The sequence below is a fragment of the Odontesthes bonariensis genome, chromosome 23 (assembly GCF_027942865.1).
Source record: "Odontesthes bonariensis isolate fOdoBon6 chromosome 23, fOdoBon6.hap1, whole genome shotgun sequence".
NCBI lineage: Eukaryota > Metazoa > Chordata > Actinopteri > Atheriniformes > Atherinopsidae > Odontesthes > Odontesthes bonariensis.
In genome coordinates, this window is record NC_134528.1 from 30,462,231 (window position 1) to 30,481,576 (window position 19,346).

General features: G+C 42.1%; 1 protein-coding gene across 1 annotated transcript in view; it reads left to right on the forward strand.

The window, feature by feature from the left end:
* Positions 1-18,082, forward strand: part of LOC142374139 (1-phosphatidylinositol 4,5-bisphosphate phosphodiesterase delta-3-A-like) — a 30,285-nt gene extending 12,203 nt beyond the window's left edge. Inside the window, exons 4-16 of the mRNA XM_075457673.1 lie at positions 6,713-6,941; positions 7,749-7,878; positions 7,996-8,221; positions 8,476-8,677; positions 10,981-11,125; positions 11,783-11,935; positions 12,619-12,762; positions 12,898-13,051; positions 13,163-13,279; positions 14,004-14,182; positions 14,481-14,616; positions 14,769-14,918; positions 15,002-18,082. Of these exons, the coding sequence (XP_075313788.1) occupies positions 6,713-6,941; positions 7,749-7,878; positions 7,996-8,221; positions 8,476-8,677; positions 10,981-11,125; positions 11,783-11,935; positions 12,619-12,762; positions 12,898-13,051; positions 13,163-13,279; positions 14,004-14,182; positions 14,481-14,616; positions 14,769-14,918; positions 15,002-15,087 (2,051 nt within the window). The 3' untranslated portion in view covers positions 15,088-18,082. The remainder of the gene's footprint in view (positions 1-6,712; positions 6,942-7,748; positions 7,879-7,995; positions 8,222-8,475; positions 8,678-10,980; positions 11,126-11,782; positions 11,936-12,618; positions 12,763-12,897; positions 13,052-13,162; positions 13,280-14,003; positions 14,183-14,480; positions 14,617-14,768; positions 14,919-15,001) is intronic.
* Positions 18,083-19,346: the final 1,264 nt, after the last annotated feature.

The following is a 19,346-nucleotide window of genomic DNA, read 5'->3' on the forward strand; positions in this document are numbered from 1 at the left end:
ATGTGGAGGGGGCCGTAGGAGGGCAGCAACCCAGCAGCAGGACCGCCACCTCCTCCTTTGTGCAAGGAGGAACAGGAGGAGCGCTGCCAGAGCTGCAGAATGACCTCCAGGTGCCACTAACATGCATGTTTCTGCTCAAACTGTCAGGAACGGACTCCATTTAGTCTGTACTCTTAGTTTTTGTTTCAAGTTTACTCTGTTTCACATCCTCATCAGTTCAATTCAATTCAGTTTTATTTATATTGCAACGAATCACAACAAATGTCATCTCAGGGCACCTCAAAGATGCAGTCCAATTCAAGCCAATTAGAATTCAAGTCTTTGTAATACAATCATAATCTAATCAAATCAAATCTAATTCATTAAATTCCCAATTGGGCCAATTCAAAAAGGAAGAAAGCTAAGGAAACCAACAGATTACACTGCAACGTCTCTTTGATCAGATCCTGATACATGCTGAGCATGTACGAGGTGACAGTGAAAAGAAAAAACGCTCTTTAACAGGAAGTTCTGGCAGAATTAGACTCAGGACGGGTGGCCATCCGCCTCGACCAGCTGGGTTTTGAGCAGAGAGTCTCTATTATGAGGAGAGGGAAAACTGGCGGCTATTTCCGGGTGGTACTGCACTCTAGGGGCGCCAACGAAGCAGTGCAGAGAACGCCGAACTCTATGGTGGTACTATGAAATCCACATTAGATCCAGCCATTGCTTTGGATAGAATTTTTTATATTTTTTTATTTTCATTTTCCTAAAGGAAGGATAAATTATCCTTTCAAACGGCACTTGGTTTGATTTTTTAGACTCGCTAGATCTTTTTAAAATACACATTTATTGTCAGTATTGCCTCACGAGTGACGTCAGGCATGTGGCATCACTTTACGGCATGGTCAGTCCTAGCGCTGAGCTAGCAGAGAGGTGTTAGCTCAAATAGTTACAGATTTCAGCACATCCCTTTTACATACTCTCTGACTAGCCTCTGGTTTAGCTTTGGTTGTTGTTAGCAGCACCAGGTTAGCACTCTGGCACAGTGGACGAGTGCCGTAAAGCAGCCGGTCGTAATCTGCCGTGCGTTCATCAGATTCCGTTAGCAAAATGCTAGCGGAGATTGACTCGCAAATGCCAGACCTGTAAGAAAACAGAAAGATATAACTCCCAGGTTATTGTACTTTTGATATAAATCTACATCCCGCTGTCAGAAATCACAGTAATATTTTCAGGTTTCAGTCGCTAGCGGGGACATTTTTTGAGTTATTAGCGCCAGCCCTATGGAAAATGGTCATTCTGCACTCGCTCGCCAGCGCCCCCAGAGAAAATCAACTGAACTGCAGCCAAATTTTTTATAATGGGGCGAATAGGAAGTGGAACGGCTGTCTGTAAAAGGGCTGTGGTTTTGAGAGGACAGGAAAGAGAGACAATAATAATGTCATATGTACATGGAAAGCAAAAGAGCATAGTGAGGAGAGGTGCATCATGGGAGCTCCCCCAGCAGTCTAGGCCTATAGCAGCCCAACTATGGGATGTTTCAGGATCACCTGAGCCATCCCTAACTATAAGCTTTATCAAAAAAGGAAGTTTTAAGCCTGGTCTTAAAGTTAGAGGGTGTCTGCTTCCTGAAGCCAAACTGGCAGCTGGTTCCACAGAGAGGGGCCTGATAACTGAAGGCTCTGCCTCCCAAACTGGCAGCTGGTTCCACAGAGAGGGGCCTGATAACTGAAGGCTCTGCCTCCCAAACTGACAGCTGGTTCCACAGAGAGGGGCCTGATAACTGAAGGCTCTGCCTCCCAAACTGGCAGCTGGTTCCACAGAGAGGGGCCTGATAACTGAAGGCTCTGCCTCCCAAACTGGCAGCTGGTCCCACAGAGAGGGGCCTGATAACTGAAGGCTCTGCCTCCCAAACTGGCAGCTGGTTCCACAGAGAGGGGCCTGATAACTGAAGGCTCTGCCTCCCAAACTGGCAGCTGGTTCCACAGAGAGGGGCCTGATAACTGAAGGCTCTGCCTCCCAAACTGGCAGCTGGTTCCACAGAGAGGGGCCTGATAACTGAAGGCTCTGCCTCCCAAACTGGCAGCTGGTTCCACAGAGAGGGGCTTGATAACTGAAGGCTCTGCCTCCCAAACTGGCAGCTGGTTCCACAGAGAGGGGCCTGATAACTGAAGGCTCTGCCTCCCAAACTGGCAGCTGGTTCCACAGAGAGGGGCCTGATAACTGAAGGCTCTGCCTCCCAAACTGGCAGCTGGTCCCACAGAGAGGGGCCTGATAACTGAAGGCTCTGCCTCCCAAACTGGCAGCTGGTTCCACAGAGAGGGGCCTGATAACTGAAGGCTCTGCCTCCCAAACTGGCAGCTGGTTCCACAGAGAGGGGCCTGATAACTGAAGGCTCTGCCTCCCAAACTGGCAGTTGGTCCCACAGAGAGGGGCCTGATAACTGAAGGCTCTGCCTCCCAAACTGGCAGCTGGTTCCACAGAGAGGGGCCTGATAACTGAAGGCTCTGCCTCCCAAACTGGCAGCTGGTTCCACAGAGAGGGGCCTGATAACTGAAGGCTCTGCCTCCCAAACTGGCAGCTGGTTCCACAGAGAGGGGCCTGATAACTGAAGGCTCTGCCTCCCAAACTGGCAGCTGGTTCCACAGAGAGGGGCCTGATAACTGAAGGCTCTGCCTCCCAAACTGGCAGCTGGTTCCACAGAGAGGGGCCTGATAACTGAAGGCTCTACCTCCCAAACTGGCAGCTGGTTCCACAGAGAGGGGCCTGATAACTGAAGGCTCTGCCTCCCAAACTGGCAGCTGGTTCCACAGAGAGGGGCCTGATAACTGAAGGCTCTGCCTCCCAAACTGGCAGCTGGTTCCACAGAGAGGGGCCTGATAACTGAAGGCTCTGCCTCCCAAACTGGCAGCTGGTTCCACAGAGAGGGGCCTGATAACTGAAGGCTCTGCCTCCCAAACTGGCAGCTGGTTCCACAGAGAGGGGCCTGATAACTGAAGGCTCTGCCTCCCAAACTGGCAGCTGGTTCCACAGAGAGGGGCCTGATAACTGAAGGCTCTGCCTCCCAAACTGGCAGCTGGTTCCACAGAGAGGGGCCTGATAACTGAAGGCTCTGCCTCCCAAACTGGCAGCTGGTTCCACAGAGAGGGGCCTGATAACTGAAGGCTCTGCCTCCCATTCTACTTTTAGAAACTCTGTGAACTAGGGCTGAACGATATATCGTTATCGTATCTATATCGAGATATGAACATTCAAGAAAGTAATTTCGAAAAAGCAACGATATAAACGATATATTTCCCCCGCGCTCGCCCTGCTTATACAGCTCCGGCAGTCACCATAAACATTACTTTTAAGATTGCGCTTGAACGCACCCCACCGCCAGCCAACCACAAAGCTTATTTCACGCTTGCTGTGGATCGACAGCTGAAGCCAACCAAAGACAAACATAGGAGGGTGGGAGTGAGGGAGAAGTAGACTGAGACGCACACAGCCACACACATTCACGGGGAATTCACGGCGAAATCAAAACGAAAGAAAAGTGACATGAGCGCGGAAGATAATTCGGCCGGTGGCAGTGCAGAATCTAATTTTGTGCCAAAACATAAATCATCCTCCATTATTTGGAGGTATTTTGGATTTAGAAAGGATGATGTCGACCAGAGCGAGGTGTTGTGCAGGTCGTGCCTGGCGAAAATTAATCAATAAAACTGCACTCTTTTGTTTTATGACGTTTTTATTTTTCTGAAAAATGCTTGGTTTTCACCGAACCCGTAGTCGTATCGTATCGATATAGAGATATCTGGCATGAATATCGAGATATGAAATTTTGTCCATATCGTTCAGCCCTACTGTGAACCACAAGTAAACCTGCAGTTTGGGAACGAAGTGCTCTGTTAGGAAAATATCTTACAATGAGATCTTTAAGATATGATGGAGCTCGGTCATTAAGAGCTTTATATGTGAGGAGAAGAATCTTAAATTCTATTCTGAATTTAACAGGGAGCCAATGAAGAGAAGCTAAAACTGGAGAAATATGATCTCTCCTGTTAGTTCTCATCAGAACTCTGGCTGCAGCATTTTGGATCAACTGAAGGCTTTTCAGAGAATATGTGGGACAGCCCAATAATTTTGTCAGTATTACAAAGGTGAAAGAAGGCAGTCCTAGAAACCGAGATCATTGGTAACTTTCAGCAGTGCAGTTTCTGTGCTATGATGCACTTTAGACCTTACTGACTCATCTTATTTCTTTGTTAATGATCACAAAGTTCAGCTTTTCAAAAACTTTAGACATAAATGATAGATTGGATATAGGTTGATAATTAGCTAAAAGTCAGCACCATGATGAGCACCAATAACTGCCAGATGAACTACAGAAAAAATACCCATGTTTTCATTTTGGTCGTGATGCATTGAAAGCTCAGTTCATGACATGCAAAGCAATAGCCAGTTTATTAATTTTCTTATTTTATTAATCTGTGCCCATATAAATACATAGGTTTTATTTTTTATATATTCTTTATTGTTATTGCTTTATAAAGGGACAAACACTGAATAGAAAGAATTAACACTTGGTCAAGTTATCTTCTTAGAGTACATTAAAGCACCACACTGAAAGTGGACTGAATGCCTAAGCAAGATTTTTTTTTCACACAGTTACTCTTTATCTAATCTTTGGCCAAAAAAAGAAACAAGATAAGTTGTTGTGTTGTGGAAAGTAGCCAATATAGATTCAAATTCATACAAATGTGTATGTATTCACATGGTCATGGTGCCACATGCAAACATTACATCTCTCTACCAAGTACCCCAATCAGCGCTGAGGTGATTCTGGTCACCCTACTTATGGGGAAAACCACCTTGAAAAGTCTGGTTGGGACTGGATCTAAAGTACGAGTTGATCGTTTAGAAGAAGCTGTTGTTGTGTTGTTAGCTCGGCGTTCAACTGGACAGAAACAGTCTAAATACACATACATCAGTGATAATAGTGGGAAAGATTCCCTCTAATAGAAACCATTTTAAGCTGATGACATGAAATCATCACTAACTGAGAGTTAAAGGGATACATGACTCAACAGAGCTAGGAGTCTTGTCATCCTGGCTACAGTGCTGAAAAGAAACCTGGGATTCTTTTTCTCAGTTATCAACATAACATACCTGTAGTCCCCAGTTCCCCCGTTTAGTATTCTGCTCCACGCTCACCTATTGTCAATCAGTCTTAGCTGCAGTCACTCACTCATTAGTTCCCCCACAGTATTTGTGCTCCTCGGATGGTATTAGTCATTGTCAGATCCTCACCATTGCTGTGTGTATGGCTTTTCTCTTTTTAGTTTATTGTTTTCCAGCTCTGACGCATATTTGGTTTCAGTTTTCAATAAATATCCAGTTAAGTTTCCTTGAGCCACCAGTTTGCTGTCCACATTTGGGTCCTCTTCTCACCACTAAAACCCAATAGATCAGTCGTATTTTCTGTATGCATTTGTGCCACTGAAGAAGATTTCAATGTAGCCATTGTAGTTTGATGCTCTGGATTATGTTCTACTGTGAAACCTTGTGTCCTGGCATTCATATGGTTGGTAGACCTACCACTTGCCTGAGCATTGCTGCAGACCATGAAATCCCATTCTCTCAACAGGAATGTACTGCTGACACGTTGGTACCAGACCCTAAAGGCTCCCCTCAGACGTGTGGACTGGTCAGAGCTTCTTTGGGGACCTAACAACATCATCATTGTTGTGCCTGTTGTATTTTCATATACATCTAACACTTGCAGTACTGTTACACTTATTGAAATGCAAAGTTTGAAAAGTGTTTAAATGAATGTCAGAGATAGGAATAAGAAAAGTGATTGTTATGATTGTGTTTTGTATTTATTCATGCATTTAGTTGAAAAACGCTCGACAATGACCAACTAAATGCTCACTCTACTTCTCACTTCAGTGATTCAAAGGCTTTTTCATGCAAGAGGAGCCAGTTCTTCTACTATAAAGTGAAAACCCAGTAGTTACTTTACTATCAACCACCTAATGCAGATGTACCCTGGGCCTTGTATGTGGGATATAAAAAGTGTGGTGAGATGTCTTATAGATTTGAAAGGATGTATGGTTATTTTTGACTTTCTGTCATATCACATACAGTTTGTGTTAATTATTATCCTATAAAATGAACCAAATTCAAGTTAGTTTCATATAAACAAACAGCAGTTTATTGGCCATTCCCACAATTTTTCCTAAATGTTCCATGCAAACTTATTATACAAAGAGCATTCAAGTGTAATACCTGGATATGTTATGAGCTGTTGTTTAATGGTTTGATTCATTCTTAATATGAAGCATATATCTCCTTCACATTCAACTGATCTCAACACAATGATTTAGTTGATTTTGGTTTCTTCACCTTCACCACGCTTTTAAAAGAATAGTGTTTGAAGAAAGCATGTGTGCAATCTGTCGTGGATACCTAACAGCAACTTTAAAAAAAAAAAAAAAAAAAATCTTGTTGCACTCCCCTTTCTTATTGTCTGCCTGCTTCCCATTTGTCCATAGTGTCATATCCAGTAGCAATAACAGCACCTCCAAATAACTGAGTTCTAGAGTTTCATTGAAAGTTAATCAAACAACAAATTAATGTTAAGCTTTCTTGGATTAATGCCACAAGGACGAAAAATCTTTTATCCAGTACCAGTATGCCACTCACTTAGTCTTTCCTCTTCTCCTTTTTCTCCATTTCTTAGTCTCTGTAATGGAGGTGGAGTGTGTTCGTGAAGGCTGCCAGTCAGAGACACTGCGACGAATGGCTGCCTCAGTATCTGAGGGCCGGTGTTTAACAGTAGTCTTCAAAGGGCCCCGCAAGAGCCTCGATCTGCTCTGTCAGAGCGAGGAAGAGGCTCAGCGCTGGGTCCGTGGCATCCAAACCCTGCAGGAAAGGGTGGAGAACATGACCCACAAGGAGAAACTTGACCAATATCCTTGAATTGCCGGGTTGAAATAAATGATTGTTTTTGTGAAACTGCGTGCATGACAACGAAGAAATAACAGGGCCAGGATATTTTTCTTGGAGAGCATCTGACTACTCAAGTATCAGGAAAGTTAAAAAAGTAACTGAAGGTCATCTGTATCCACAGTTGTATTATATGAGATTGCTGCTGCTTGTCCTTGTTTGTTTGTTTGTTTGTTTGTTTGTGTGTTTGTTCTCTGCTTGTCTGCTTCCAGGTGCTCCTGGTGGCTCTAAGGCTGGATTCCCCACAAAAGCCGTGGATTGTCTTCAGTTTTGTTTTTACAGGTGTAGCAGCTGGTTGTCTGACTTTTCACTGTTTTCTATGTTTGTCTCTTCATATTTCCGTTCCTTTTTTTTCCCTTCTTCGCTCTCCCTCTCTCTCTGTCTCCCAGTCTGGTTCGGCACTATCACATCATGTTAAATATTGTAACAAAAATAAATAAATAAAAATAAGGAGTTGATGGGTATCAAGGGGAGCTTTACATTCATAAAGCTTCCCTTGGCATAGCAAATGTGTTTGGCATAAACGGTATTCAGATTACAATTCTGCTGCCATAATGCTGGACAGGACAAGTGGTTAAAAAAAAGTAACTGACTGATAGTTTTTTTACCTTAGGAAAATGATTAAAAATACACTGAATTCCAACAAAAAATGTAGGCAGAGGTCATAGAAACGGATATGAATCCTCTGCTCCTAACCCACATATTGGTTAGTTCAACACTCAATGTTAATTTCGTCCTCTTGCTGCTTCCTTGACCATGTTTCGTGTTACCTGGATTCATGCTTACCTGAGTCGGGCTGACCAGAACAAAGATGACAAGATGAGCTATGATGAAGTGCAGACACTGCTAACGATGATGAACATTGACCTGAGTGATCAGTATGCCCGCAGCCTCTTCCAGGTAGAGGAGCACACACACGTTTAGGATTTGACTTGGCATTTGTTTGATACGATGAATAACCAACCTTTATTAGCTGTTGCTTACCTGAGGTGTATGTCATCTGTGGCTGACTGGTAGAAATGTGATCGGTCAGCTGATGGTCGGCTGGACCACAAAGAGATTGAAGTTTTCTGCAGAGAGTTGTTACGAAGACCAGAACTGGATGCTGTCTTCATCCGCTACTCTGCAAATGGCTGTATACTTTCCACTGTGGACCTAAGAGATTTCCTGAAGGACCAAGGGGAGGATGCATCACTCACACATGCCCAAAGCCTCATACTCACATATGAACTTAATGACTGGGGTACGGTGCCAACTAACAATTATTTACAAAATCATTTATCCAGTTCGGATTCTTATTACATTTAATCTAAAAATGAGTCACTTAAACCAACACAAAAAAAATTTGAAAGTAGAATCAAAAGTGATATCCAGATTTGTTGCCTATGTACATATATTGAAATACCTGTATTATACAGAATATGATAAATAGCACCAGTTTGGCTATTTATTGATGGCCCTTTTTGTCTTGTGTTTGTGCCTTTTGTCTTTGTACAGCCCAGAGAAACCAGTTCATGACCCCCAATGGTTTCACCATGTACATGCTGTCTAAGGAAAACTGTGTGTTTAGTCCGGAACATGCTCAAGTTTACCAAGATATGAAACACCCGCTGGCACACTACTTCATCTCCTCTTCCCACAACACCTACCTCACCAAGGACCAGCTGACAGGGGACAGCAGCACAGAGCCATACATACGGTCAGTAATACAGATATTAGACAAGGTTCATTTAAATTGTCAAAAGAACATTTTAGTAGTACTTAGGGGTTGATTGAAACGACTGACAGGTAACAGCCTGAGCAGCCGGAGGGTCTGCGTTGGCCAGAACTAAAACTGATGAAGCAGAAAGTCAGAGCAGCCCTGGAGACGGTCTGTCACCTGACCTCAAAGACTCCTCTTTTTGCTCTATATATAAGGGATGCCAGGGTTATGGACCCGGCCCGACTACACGTCAGGTCCGGCCCGCGGGTGATCAGTGAAAGTTTTTTTTTTTTTTTTTTACAATTTATTTATTTTTTATTATAATTTCATTTTCGGTGAAATCCGTCAATTAATCTGTTGTTTGAATGTGTTGAGTGTTACTATGCAGGGCCGCAACAAACTCGTCACAGAGTATTATGCTACACTTCCCCTGTCTAAAGTCTCAGCCTGTCAATCATCAGCGTATGGACAAGTTCGCAAACTTGCTTTCCGGACTCAAGCATGAGTTTGACAATGGATTCACGGTTTTTACTGAACTTGAAAAGGAATTTGTGCTTTTTCGCTCTCCATTCACGATTGACGCTTCCGAGGTCCCAGAGACGATTCAAATGGAACTGTTGCGCACCGCTTATGGATAACTACGCATCTGTTGCAATCGATTCATTCTATCAATCCTTGCCACCACAGTACCCAATGCTCATGGCCTTTGCAGGTAAAATACTTTGTATGTTTGGGACAACATCAGGTGCAGGCCGACCGGGCAGGCGCCCGGGGCGGCATCGCGGGAGGGTGAAAAAAAAAAAAAAAAAGATTAATAAAAAACAAAAAAAAACAACCAGGGTGAGGGTGAGGGCAGGGCGCCAGCACCGGGTTTCGCCCGGGGCATAAATCAGTGTCGGACCGCCACTGGACAACATATTTATGTGAGCAGGCCTTTTCCGTGATGAATATTAATAAATCGAAAGTGCACAATCGCCTGACGCACAGACATCTGAATGATGTTATGAGAATAGCCATTGCTCAGAAACTGTCACCCGATATGGTAGCTGGTGAAAGTTAAAAGGTGTCTGGCTTCGACAAGTAAAATGTAGCTGAAGTAGGCTGGTCTCCCCATTTATCATAATCATATCATAATCCATGCTATGGGAGGAAGGGAATAAAAGGGGTTGGGGTTGACTTGTGATGACTGGCAAAGTGTGCCTCATCTGTTGTTGAACCAATTTACTGTTTTTAGATTGCTCATATTTGGCATTTTTTTCAAGAACCTTTTTGTTTTACTAATTCCTACCTGATATTCAATCACATTATTGTTGTCACCTATTGTTGGAGTCTTTATTCTGGCGCTTACTTTCTGTGACTTGTTTAGGCCTTCTTGGCCTGGTTTTCTTTTAATTGGCCTAATTCTGCATTGACGTTTTTTCATATGCAAAAGTAATTAACAGTTTACACTTGTGTTTGCTTTGTATTTGTAGGAAATGTGTGTTTTTTGGCACCTAGTGTCTATTTTGTTGCAATCGCAATTTCTAAATGTAGGCTACTTGCATGGATAGGAAAATATTACGTTTTTAGATGGTAACTGTCTCCTGGTTTAGGCTGTAATTGTAATGTATGAAATTGTAGGCCTCATTGTGAGGCTATTTTGATACCAATGCAATTTCATTTTGATGTGTAGGCCTTCATGAATCATTTCAAATAGCCTGCAACCTATCCATGTGTTGAGTCAGTGTTTGGCCTTTTCAGTCTGAAAGTGAAATCCGGCCCCCTGAGGTCTCACTTGAAAAAAATCTGGCCCCCCTGGCCCCCTCTATATGGAGAGGTAGCTTCTTAGACCAGGCTGGTAATTCTTGTGGAGAGCTTCTTGATTCTAACCTGGAAATCTTTACCCATTTTTCTTGTATGTGGGATATAAAAAATGTGGTGAGATCCCGTTTGCATTTTTCCAGCAGACATCACATGAGGTTGAAATACCACACCGGACTACCCTGTCTGCTGTATGAGAGCAGGGAAAAAGTCCTGGGAAGGGCTGTTCTTTAAAAAGATGGAGCAGTTAACTACACATGCAGCCTTTGAGAGTAGCTTGTTTATCTTTTCCGCTCTTTTGTATATCCTGACATGCCTTGTGACAGGATGAGACGGATTGAGATTGTTAACACATCACATGGATCCTGATTAGTATAAAATGAAATATCTAGGTAAGAGGAGCAGGTTTCAACATCTCATCCCGTCAGAACACAGCTGGTCTTCATTATGCCTCAGTCATGTCTGTCTTAACAATTCTTATTGATGATTTCTTTCCTTAGAGCTCTAAATCATGGCTGTCGCTGTGTGGAGCTGGACTGTTGGGATGGAGACAAAGGAGAGCCGGTCATCTATCATGGACACACACTAACCTCCAAAGTGCCCTTTGTTGAAGTCATTGAAACCATCAATGAATATGCTTTTAAAGTGAGTTATTTTCTTGTGTTTTATGTCTTAGCAAACAGTGCTAGCCCAAAGATTGATCATGTTTTCTTTAATGTGTCAGGATCATTGATTTGTTCATATACATGAACACATTCCATGTGTTGCAGGCCTGAAACAAATGAAATGAAGAATGACTGTGTTTGTACATTTTTTTCTGTTTCTATACCATCCCAACTCTATCTCCATGTTCATGAAACCACTTTGGAGTCATTTAAGGATGTGCATGGTCAGCAGAAATACTCAGACAGAGCATGGAATTTATAACATGACTATAATAAGGGGGGCTCGAGAAAACCGTCCCCAAACCATAACATTACACTGAATTTGTAAGGTCCAACGATTCTCATGAGCAGAGATGGAGATTTTGGTATATTTCTATATGTTAACCTTTTCTGAGGAACCCTTAGAGAAAACCAAAGTGAAAATCCCAGAAGGTCACTGGTTCTAGATGGAGTTAAGCCAGCTTGTCTCCAACAATCAACCCACAGTCAAAGTCACTGAGATCTCTATTTTTTTCCTTCTGATACTAAATTTGTAACATATATTGGGAATTTAGCCAGGCCAAATGATGGATTTCATCACCACCTCTGGTCTATGGACAAAGTTGTTCTATCTCTGAGTGTACCCCATCGTCCCCAGGCATCTCCCTACCCTTTGATCCTGTCCCTGGAGAACCACTGCTCTGTGGAGCAGCAGACAGTCATGGCTCAACACCTGCGCTCCATTTTGGGGGACAAGCTGCTCGTCAAGCCCCTCAGTGGTCTTGATTCCCGCTACCTGCCTTCTCCAGAGGTAAATAATGTTTTTAAGTTGGAACATGAATTTTACGTGTGTAAAATTTTTTGTGCTTGCTAGTTTTCAGTGGAATGATGAGAAGGCTAAAAAATAGCCCATGACTGGCTCACCAGTCAGATTCCTTTAAAGGATTTGAATCTGCCACACCTTTTAATATGCAAACTCGTCTCTTTTCTCTCTCCGTGTGAAAAGTTTATCAGAGCAGATAGTAACTGTTCCATTGTTGGGAAGCAGTGAGTGGGCTGTTAGGAAGGTCCTCTGCCCCTCAGACTTTCACTTGTTCTGATGATCTTAATATCTGCATGTACTTCATCTATGTCACTATAATCCCACTACCTTGAAGGTACACATACCTTTACAATATGTGAGGTTGCTTTGTAGGGACTGTCCACTGTGGCCACTGAATTCCATCCATAGGATTTTACAGGATTTGTTCTGAGGATTATATTCTCATATCCTGTTTAGTTTTTCAAAGCATCCATATTCATACATTACATTATTAATAGTTACGATGAACCATACCAGTAGTAGTACGTAAGGGCGGAGCAACCTAACTGGTTAGGTTTCAATACTACTGAAACCTTATTGGATAGCTCTTGTGGTATTGCTACAATGAAAAATATGTTTCACCAATGGAATCATTCCATAAAATGTCATGGTTTTACTCATTTGGTGTCTAGGATCTAAAGGGGAAAATCCTGGTAAAGGGGAAAAAGGAGATGGCAAAAGAGGAGTGTTCATCCAGTTCTTCAGACCTCAGCTCCTCAGACGAGGAGTGCAGCCGGACTGAAGGAAAACCCACGAGAAAGACGGAGGACAAGAGGGTAGGTGCAGCACCACCAGCTCATGGTGATTAGTTTGTCGGGGGGGATCTAGTTGGCTTGGTTTGTTTAAACATTTGTTCACCATTGTGGCTGGTGCATAATGTGATTGGACTGTGTGACTGTATGCGATCCCAGCCAGGTGTGTCCAAACTGAGTTCCGAGCTGTCAGAGCTGGTGGTGTACACTCGCAGTTCTCCCTTTAAAGGTTTCGAAGAAGCTGCCAAAAGCCCCGTAACTGACATGTCTTCTTTCTCTGAGAGTGAAGCACTCAGGCATGTTAAGGATTCAGGTATGATGTGTAAAGGAAACAGTTCACTGATCGTACCGTAAATGAAGCATTTATTCAGCTTACCATTGGACCTGCTGGACTGACTGAATGTTTCTTGTCCTGCCCATTCAGGGACACATTTTGTGCGTCACAACAGTCACCATCTGAGCAGGATCTACCCCTCAGGCCAGCGTCTCCAGTCCTCAAACTACAACCCTCAGGAGATGTGGAACGGAGGCTGCCAGATTGGTGAGGGCTTGTCTTTGCATTAGTGTGGTCTTGCCTCTGTTGAATCTGTTAAATGTCATTGCTGTTTGACACCATTGACCACAACATCCTGAAAAACTCAGGATAGAATTAAAAATGTTTCATTCTTCTTGTCACGTACAAAGTTGTCAGTGGTCAAGCTCTGACTTATAGAAAATATGACGTCGTTACCCATCCTCCCACAAGAACTTGTGTGTCTGGAATGCAGGCTTTCCAGAACAAAGACAGGAGGCAGAGGATTTAGCTTTCAGGCTCTTTTCCTCTTCAACCAGCTCCATTTGGAAAAGTTTCTTTCTTTTCACTCATTAATCTTTTTGTGAACTACTTTTTTTTAGTCTTCATTTTTTAACCCTTTTCTTTTTCTTTTGACATTTTGCTTTTTTTGCTGTTTATGTTTAATCTGCAAACTACTTTTAGAAGTGTTGTAAATATTTAACATGTTTATTTTCACTTTTTTTTATTAATTACCTTTGGTAATGAAAAAATATTCTGTTTTCATCTAATTTTATTTCATTTCATGTTTTGCTTTTTTCAACATTTGGTGTGTACTTTAATGTTGTATCTGTTCGTCAGACTTGAATCCTTGTTAGATCTTCCTTTCCCCTCTCAGGGCATGCTTCCACGGCCCACCTGTCAGTGGGCAGCATGGAGGCCGTTGTCAACACAGCTATGTCCTGCTCACTCTCCTGTGTTGTCTCCTCTCCAGTTGCTCTGAACTTCCAGACACCTGGCGTGCAGATGGACTTAAATCATGGCCGGTTCCTGCAGAATGGTCTGTGTGGCTATGTCCGGAAGCCTTCCTTTATGTGCCAGCCTGACACCCCCTTCAACCCCGAGAATGTTGGGGGAGGTCCCGGGCACAAACCTGCTCTGCTCACTGTTCGGGTAAGATCATGCTAAACCTGGGCTGAAAAAGGCAGAGTTGTGTGAATGAGTCTGTCAGTTTACATCCATTTTTTTTCTTTAGTGTAGAACAACAAGTTACTTTTAGGTTGTATGACTTGTTACAGGTCATTGTTGATATTTTATAAAATTGGTGAAATAAAGTATTTTTTCAGTCATGGTTGATTCCATCTTGAGAGTAAACATGGCTGATGGGGGAACTCTGGATCCCAAATTGTCTGCTGGATATGTTCTGTTTGCTCTATATTCTAATATTTCTCTTGCTGTTTGGTTCATTCAGGTCATTTCAGCTCAGCAGCTGCCTAAACCGCAATGGGACAAACCCAGCTCCATAGTTGATCCCCATGTATGGGTGGAGATATACGGAGTCCCCATTGACAACAATAAGAAGAAAACTCATCATGTGGAGAACAATGGTGCTTATTTTTCCCATTGGCAAAAGCATCTATTGGAAGTAGCGTACGACCATGAATAAACATTCATGAAAGAAGGGGAACAGCATGCTACCTGGGCATGGTACAGACATGATAGCACAAATGAGTGTGAATGAGTCTGTTCTTTGTTTCAGGCTTCAACCCACGATGGGACTGCACCTTTACCTTTACCATCCATGCCCCTGACTTGGCTCTGGTCCGCTTTATGGTGGAGGATCATGACTATACCTCAAGCAATGACTTCTTGGGACAGTTCACTCTGCCTTTCACCAGTTTGCGTACAGGTGTGTATGGTGACACACGATTCAAAATGGAGGATTCTGCTGGCTCTAACTGTGTACTTTCCTGTGCTTGTGGTTGCCGGCAGGTTACCGGCATGTCCGACTGCTCAAGCTGGATGGTTCGAGCCTCTCACCTGCATCCCTATTCGTCCACATTAAGATCACCCCATGACAGAGCAGTCCCTCCAAAGCAGAAGCTGCACCACCAGTGAGGTCACCGGCCAAGCCTTTGACAAAGAAACTGTGATCTCATCTGCACTCCATTTCAATACAGTTGCTTATGGAACATATCTGCCAGGATCCAAATACAAGATCTGGGCCCTAAATTCTATACGTCAGTGTTTACAGCATCCCTAGCTGTTGTTGAAGCCAGATCATCAGACAGTTTATATTCCTTTTGAGCAAGAGATTTGCGTTTGGTCGAACTGACTAGAATTTTGAATTAGTGAAGATGAACCTTATTCGAAGGAGCTTTGATTCTTTGGGCAGGAATAAAAAACTTAGTGCTTCACTAATTTGATAACCAAATAATGATTAATCTATTGGTCAAAGTATTCATTTCATTTCAATTCATTTTTATTTATATAGCGCCAAATACAACAAATGTCATCTCAAGGCACTTAGATAATAAAGTCCAATTCAAGCCAATTGGAATTCAATTCATTGTAATCATAATTATTATCAAAATAATCCAATTCATTCATATAGAGCCAATTCAAAAACAGTTTCCTAGCTAAGGAAACACACAGATTGCACCGAAACTTTGTCTTCAGTCCAATCTCCCGTCCTGAGCGTGCCTGAGGCGACTGTGGAGAGAAACGACTCCCTTTGAACAGGAAGAAACCTCTGGCAGAACCAGAACCAGGAAGGGTGGCCATCAGAACCAGAACCAGGAAGGGTGGCCATCCACCTCCACCAGCTGGGGTTTGAGAAGACAGAAAGGGGGGGGTGTGTCTCTGTGGGGCCCTGTGATGGACGGGCGACCCCTCCTGGGTGTACCCCACTTCTCACCCAATGACAGCTGGGACTGGCTCCAGCCCCAGTACAGAAAATGGATGGATATTACAGAGATTCCTGATTCATAGAAAGCCATGTAGACTATTTATACATGACTGATTTAAAGACTAAATATTCTGTGGAGATATATATATATATATATATATATATACACACACATACCTATACACTTGTGTACAAAACTGGATTCTATTGTTTAGATTTCAGGTGTAATCCTTAAAATGGCATAACTGGTTAGCTCTCTTGTTCTGGCCTGTGTTGCGTTTGCTCCACTTGGCTTTGTTGATAAAGTTACCAACGTGTGGATTTAAAATCCTGAAAAGATGACTATCATTTCCCACTCTGCTCTCCCTGGACCGTAAAGGAGAGGGGATTGAAGCTGTTGCTGATACCTGATAAAACAAAGGAAATCTGTTTCTCCAGGCATTTACTTCAGTGAAATCTATGCATCATTAGCAGGATGTGCAGAGCTTAACAATCTTTTGAAGAGATCCATTTCATCTGGATCAGGTGTGTTGAAGCAGGAAAACATCTAAAACCTGCAGGACAGTGCCCCTCCAGGAATGGATTTGGACATCCCTGCTCTATGGTCTTTTGCAATCTACTGTACATGTCTGTTTGTAAAGGCTAATTTATGTGCTAGGATAAGAACTAGCAGGAAAAAAAAAGGTTTCATTAATTTCTTTATATCTCAGACGGTTGAGTGGGCTTACAGTATATGTATATAAGCCCCCTGGTTGCCCTTACCTTCCTTTTGCTCCATTATACTTAAACTCACAGTATTTTCCTCAGATATGAGTTCAACACACAATTTTGTTAATGTTGTCATGTATTAAGACAGAAAATGTCCAACCTGCGTTTTCAGACCGCTAAGGTTGTTCACATACTCAAACAACTTTCAATGTGAATCTGATATATGATATCAGGCTTAGATGTTCCTCAGCATGATCCATGAAAACCCATGGGAAAAATCCACAGGTTTGTTTCCTTCTTTCAAATGTTTAGACGATATCAGAGCTCCATTTTTAAGACCAATTAGTCAAATTTCTAGCCAATTTACTACTTTCATATTTTAGCAAAGTGTATTATCATGTATTATTAGAATATTTATTATTTTAGTGTTTGACTGAGACTGAACTATGTGATTAAGTCCGAAGTTTTTATATCACGATTGGAATTTTTTTAGTGACCAACAAAGAGATGTGATGTGCACTAGATAGATCTGCTGCCATATTGTTAGCTTCCTTGTGATATGTACTGTACACGGATATGCTTCATATTCTTTAATATATATTTTAGTTTCCATAGTTTTCTTTGTGTTAAATGTGTTATGTGCCAGTTTGACTGACTGATTCTGGCAACTGTGACCTAAAGGCTTTATTATTGTAAAAGATTAGACCGTTCATTTTTATGTTGACATCACTCTACTTTTGTGCTAAAGAATCATTTTATACAGTATGTTCATCAATGTTTTACCACAGCTGGTTTCCAAAACATTCATATTTTGTTTGTTTACACAAGAAGTGCTATGAATATTGCTCTCACAATATATGAAGATAACTCTTTAAAAAGCCATGACTTGCATAACAGAAAACACTCAGTATTAAAAGTATAGAAGGATCTTTTTTGTAATGTAATTCACTATCTGATCACACCAGTGCATATCACAAAGTTATTTGCAATGTGTGTTAAATCAGAAGATGTTGCATTCAACAATAAATGTCTTCTCTGTGTCTTGACAGTGCCACACTTACTCACATAGATTACCAGTCCAAAGCGTGGACCCACCCACTGATTCATTTTGAGTGAGAAGTGTGTACAAACTGGTCCTGCATATCAGGAACTGTCACAACAACATACTGTATTTAGTAAAATGACCAAAGTTTCTGTATTTTAATTGTAGCAATAATACATCAATTGTAATTCAAAGCATTTGAATTGTTGTTTAAACTATGTGAAACCTTAAATTATTTACTTTTGTGCACAAGAGCAATTATCAACCTAATTTTATTCTTTATAAACCAGCTGTATTTAGAATAAATAATTATTCTCAAAGCTGGTGAAAAAGAACCTCATTATGGCAGCGGGTATGTGATATCCTGAAGTCCAGCTGTCACCCAAACTGTCGTCTGATGCATCCATGTTTGTTTTTTACAGTGAGGATGTTAATAAAAGTATAGCTTTAGTATTGTGTTTCCTTTGAGTTATTTGAAGTTATTATTGACACATTGTTGATGACTGAAAAAAGAGAAAGTGGAGGTGCTGGGGCACAGAATAAGAGGAGAAAGAGGTAAATAAGGATGAAGGAAGTAAAGTCAGAAGGTCATAGGCTCAGTTCCCGACTTCCCCAGTTTACATGTTGAAGTCTCATTTAGCAAGATGCTCAGCCCCACATCGCCTCTTACATCGGTGTGTATAAAAAAAAAAAGTACTGTATTGGCTGAAAAAAAGATGAAGAAGTGATGTAGGACTCTGTGTATGGACGGGTGAATGTGACTTGTAGTGGTCAACAACAGAAAAGCACTATTTAAATGCAGATAATTTACAGTTTATCTGTGAACATCACTATTTGAACGAGGGTCCGACTTAAAGGCTTCATTGTTTTGTTTATGGTCAAACAACTTATTAACTGACTCACAGTTTCATTTCAAATCCCACGAGCTTCACTTTCACTCCTCATGTGTTTGTTCATCACCACTATTTTATTTTATTCTACTGAATTTCACTGAACGGTAGCCTACTTTAGAAACCCATCCATCCATCCATCCATTTTCTATACCGCTGCATCCGTCGGTCGGGTCGCGGGGGGGACTTTAGAAACCCAAAAAAGGGAAATATTATGAAGCCCAAAGAATCAATAACAGTTATTAGTGACAAGTCATTATAAAAAGTCATTGTGTAGGGGCGGTCGGTGGCGTAGTGGGTTAAGCAGCCACCCCATGTTCAGAGGCTACAGTCCTCGCTGCAGCCGGCCCGGTTCAAGACCCGCACCAGACGGCCCATTGCTGCATGTCTTCCCCCTCTCTCTGCCCTCTGCTTCCTGTCGCTCTCCAACTGCCCTATCCATTAAAAAAAAGGCACAACCCCCCCCCCCCCCCCCCCCCCAAAAAAAAATATATAAAAAAATTTAAAAAGTCATTGTGTACAGTTATTACTGTGGGCGAGAGTGACTTCCTTTAGATTTATTTATATAGACACACACACACAGAATTTGTACATAGCGGCCACTAAGCGCCAGCATCGCACTGCTACCAGCGCCAGAGCTTTTAATTTTTTTTTAAACTTTTATTCCTTTACTTGCTTATAAAAGAAACCATTATATTGTTATTCTTATAAGTTGAATTTTGGTAGTTTTTAGGACAAGTTCAGCATACACGATCATTAAAATGCAGAAAATCCGAAATAAACTGCTGA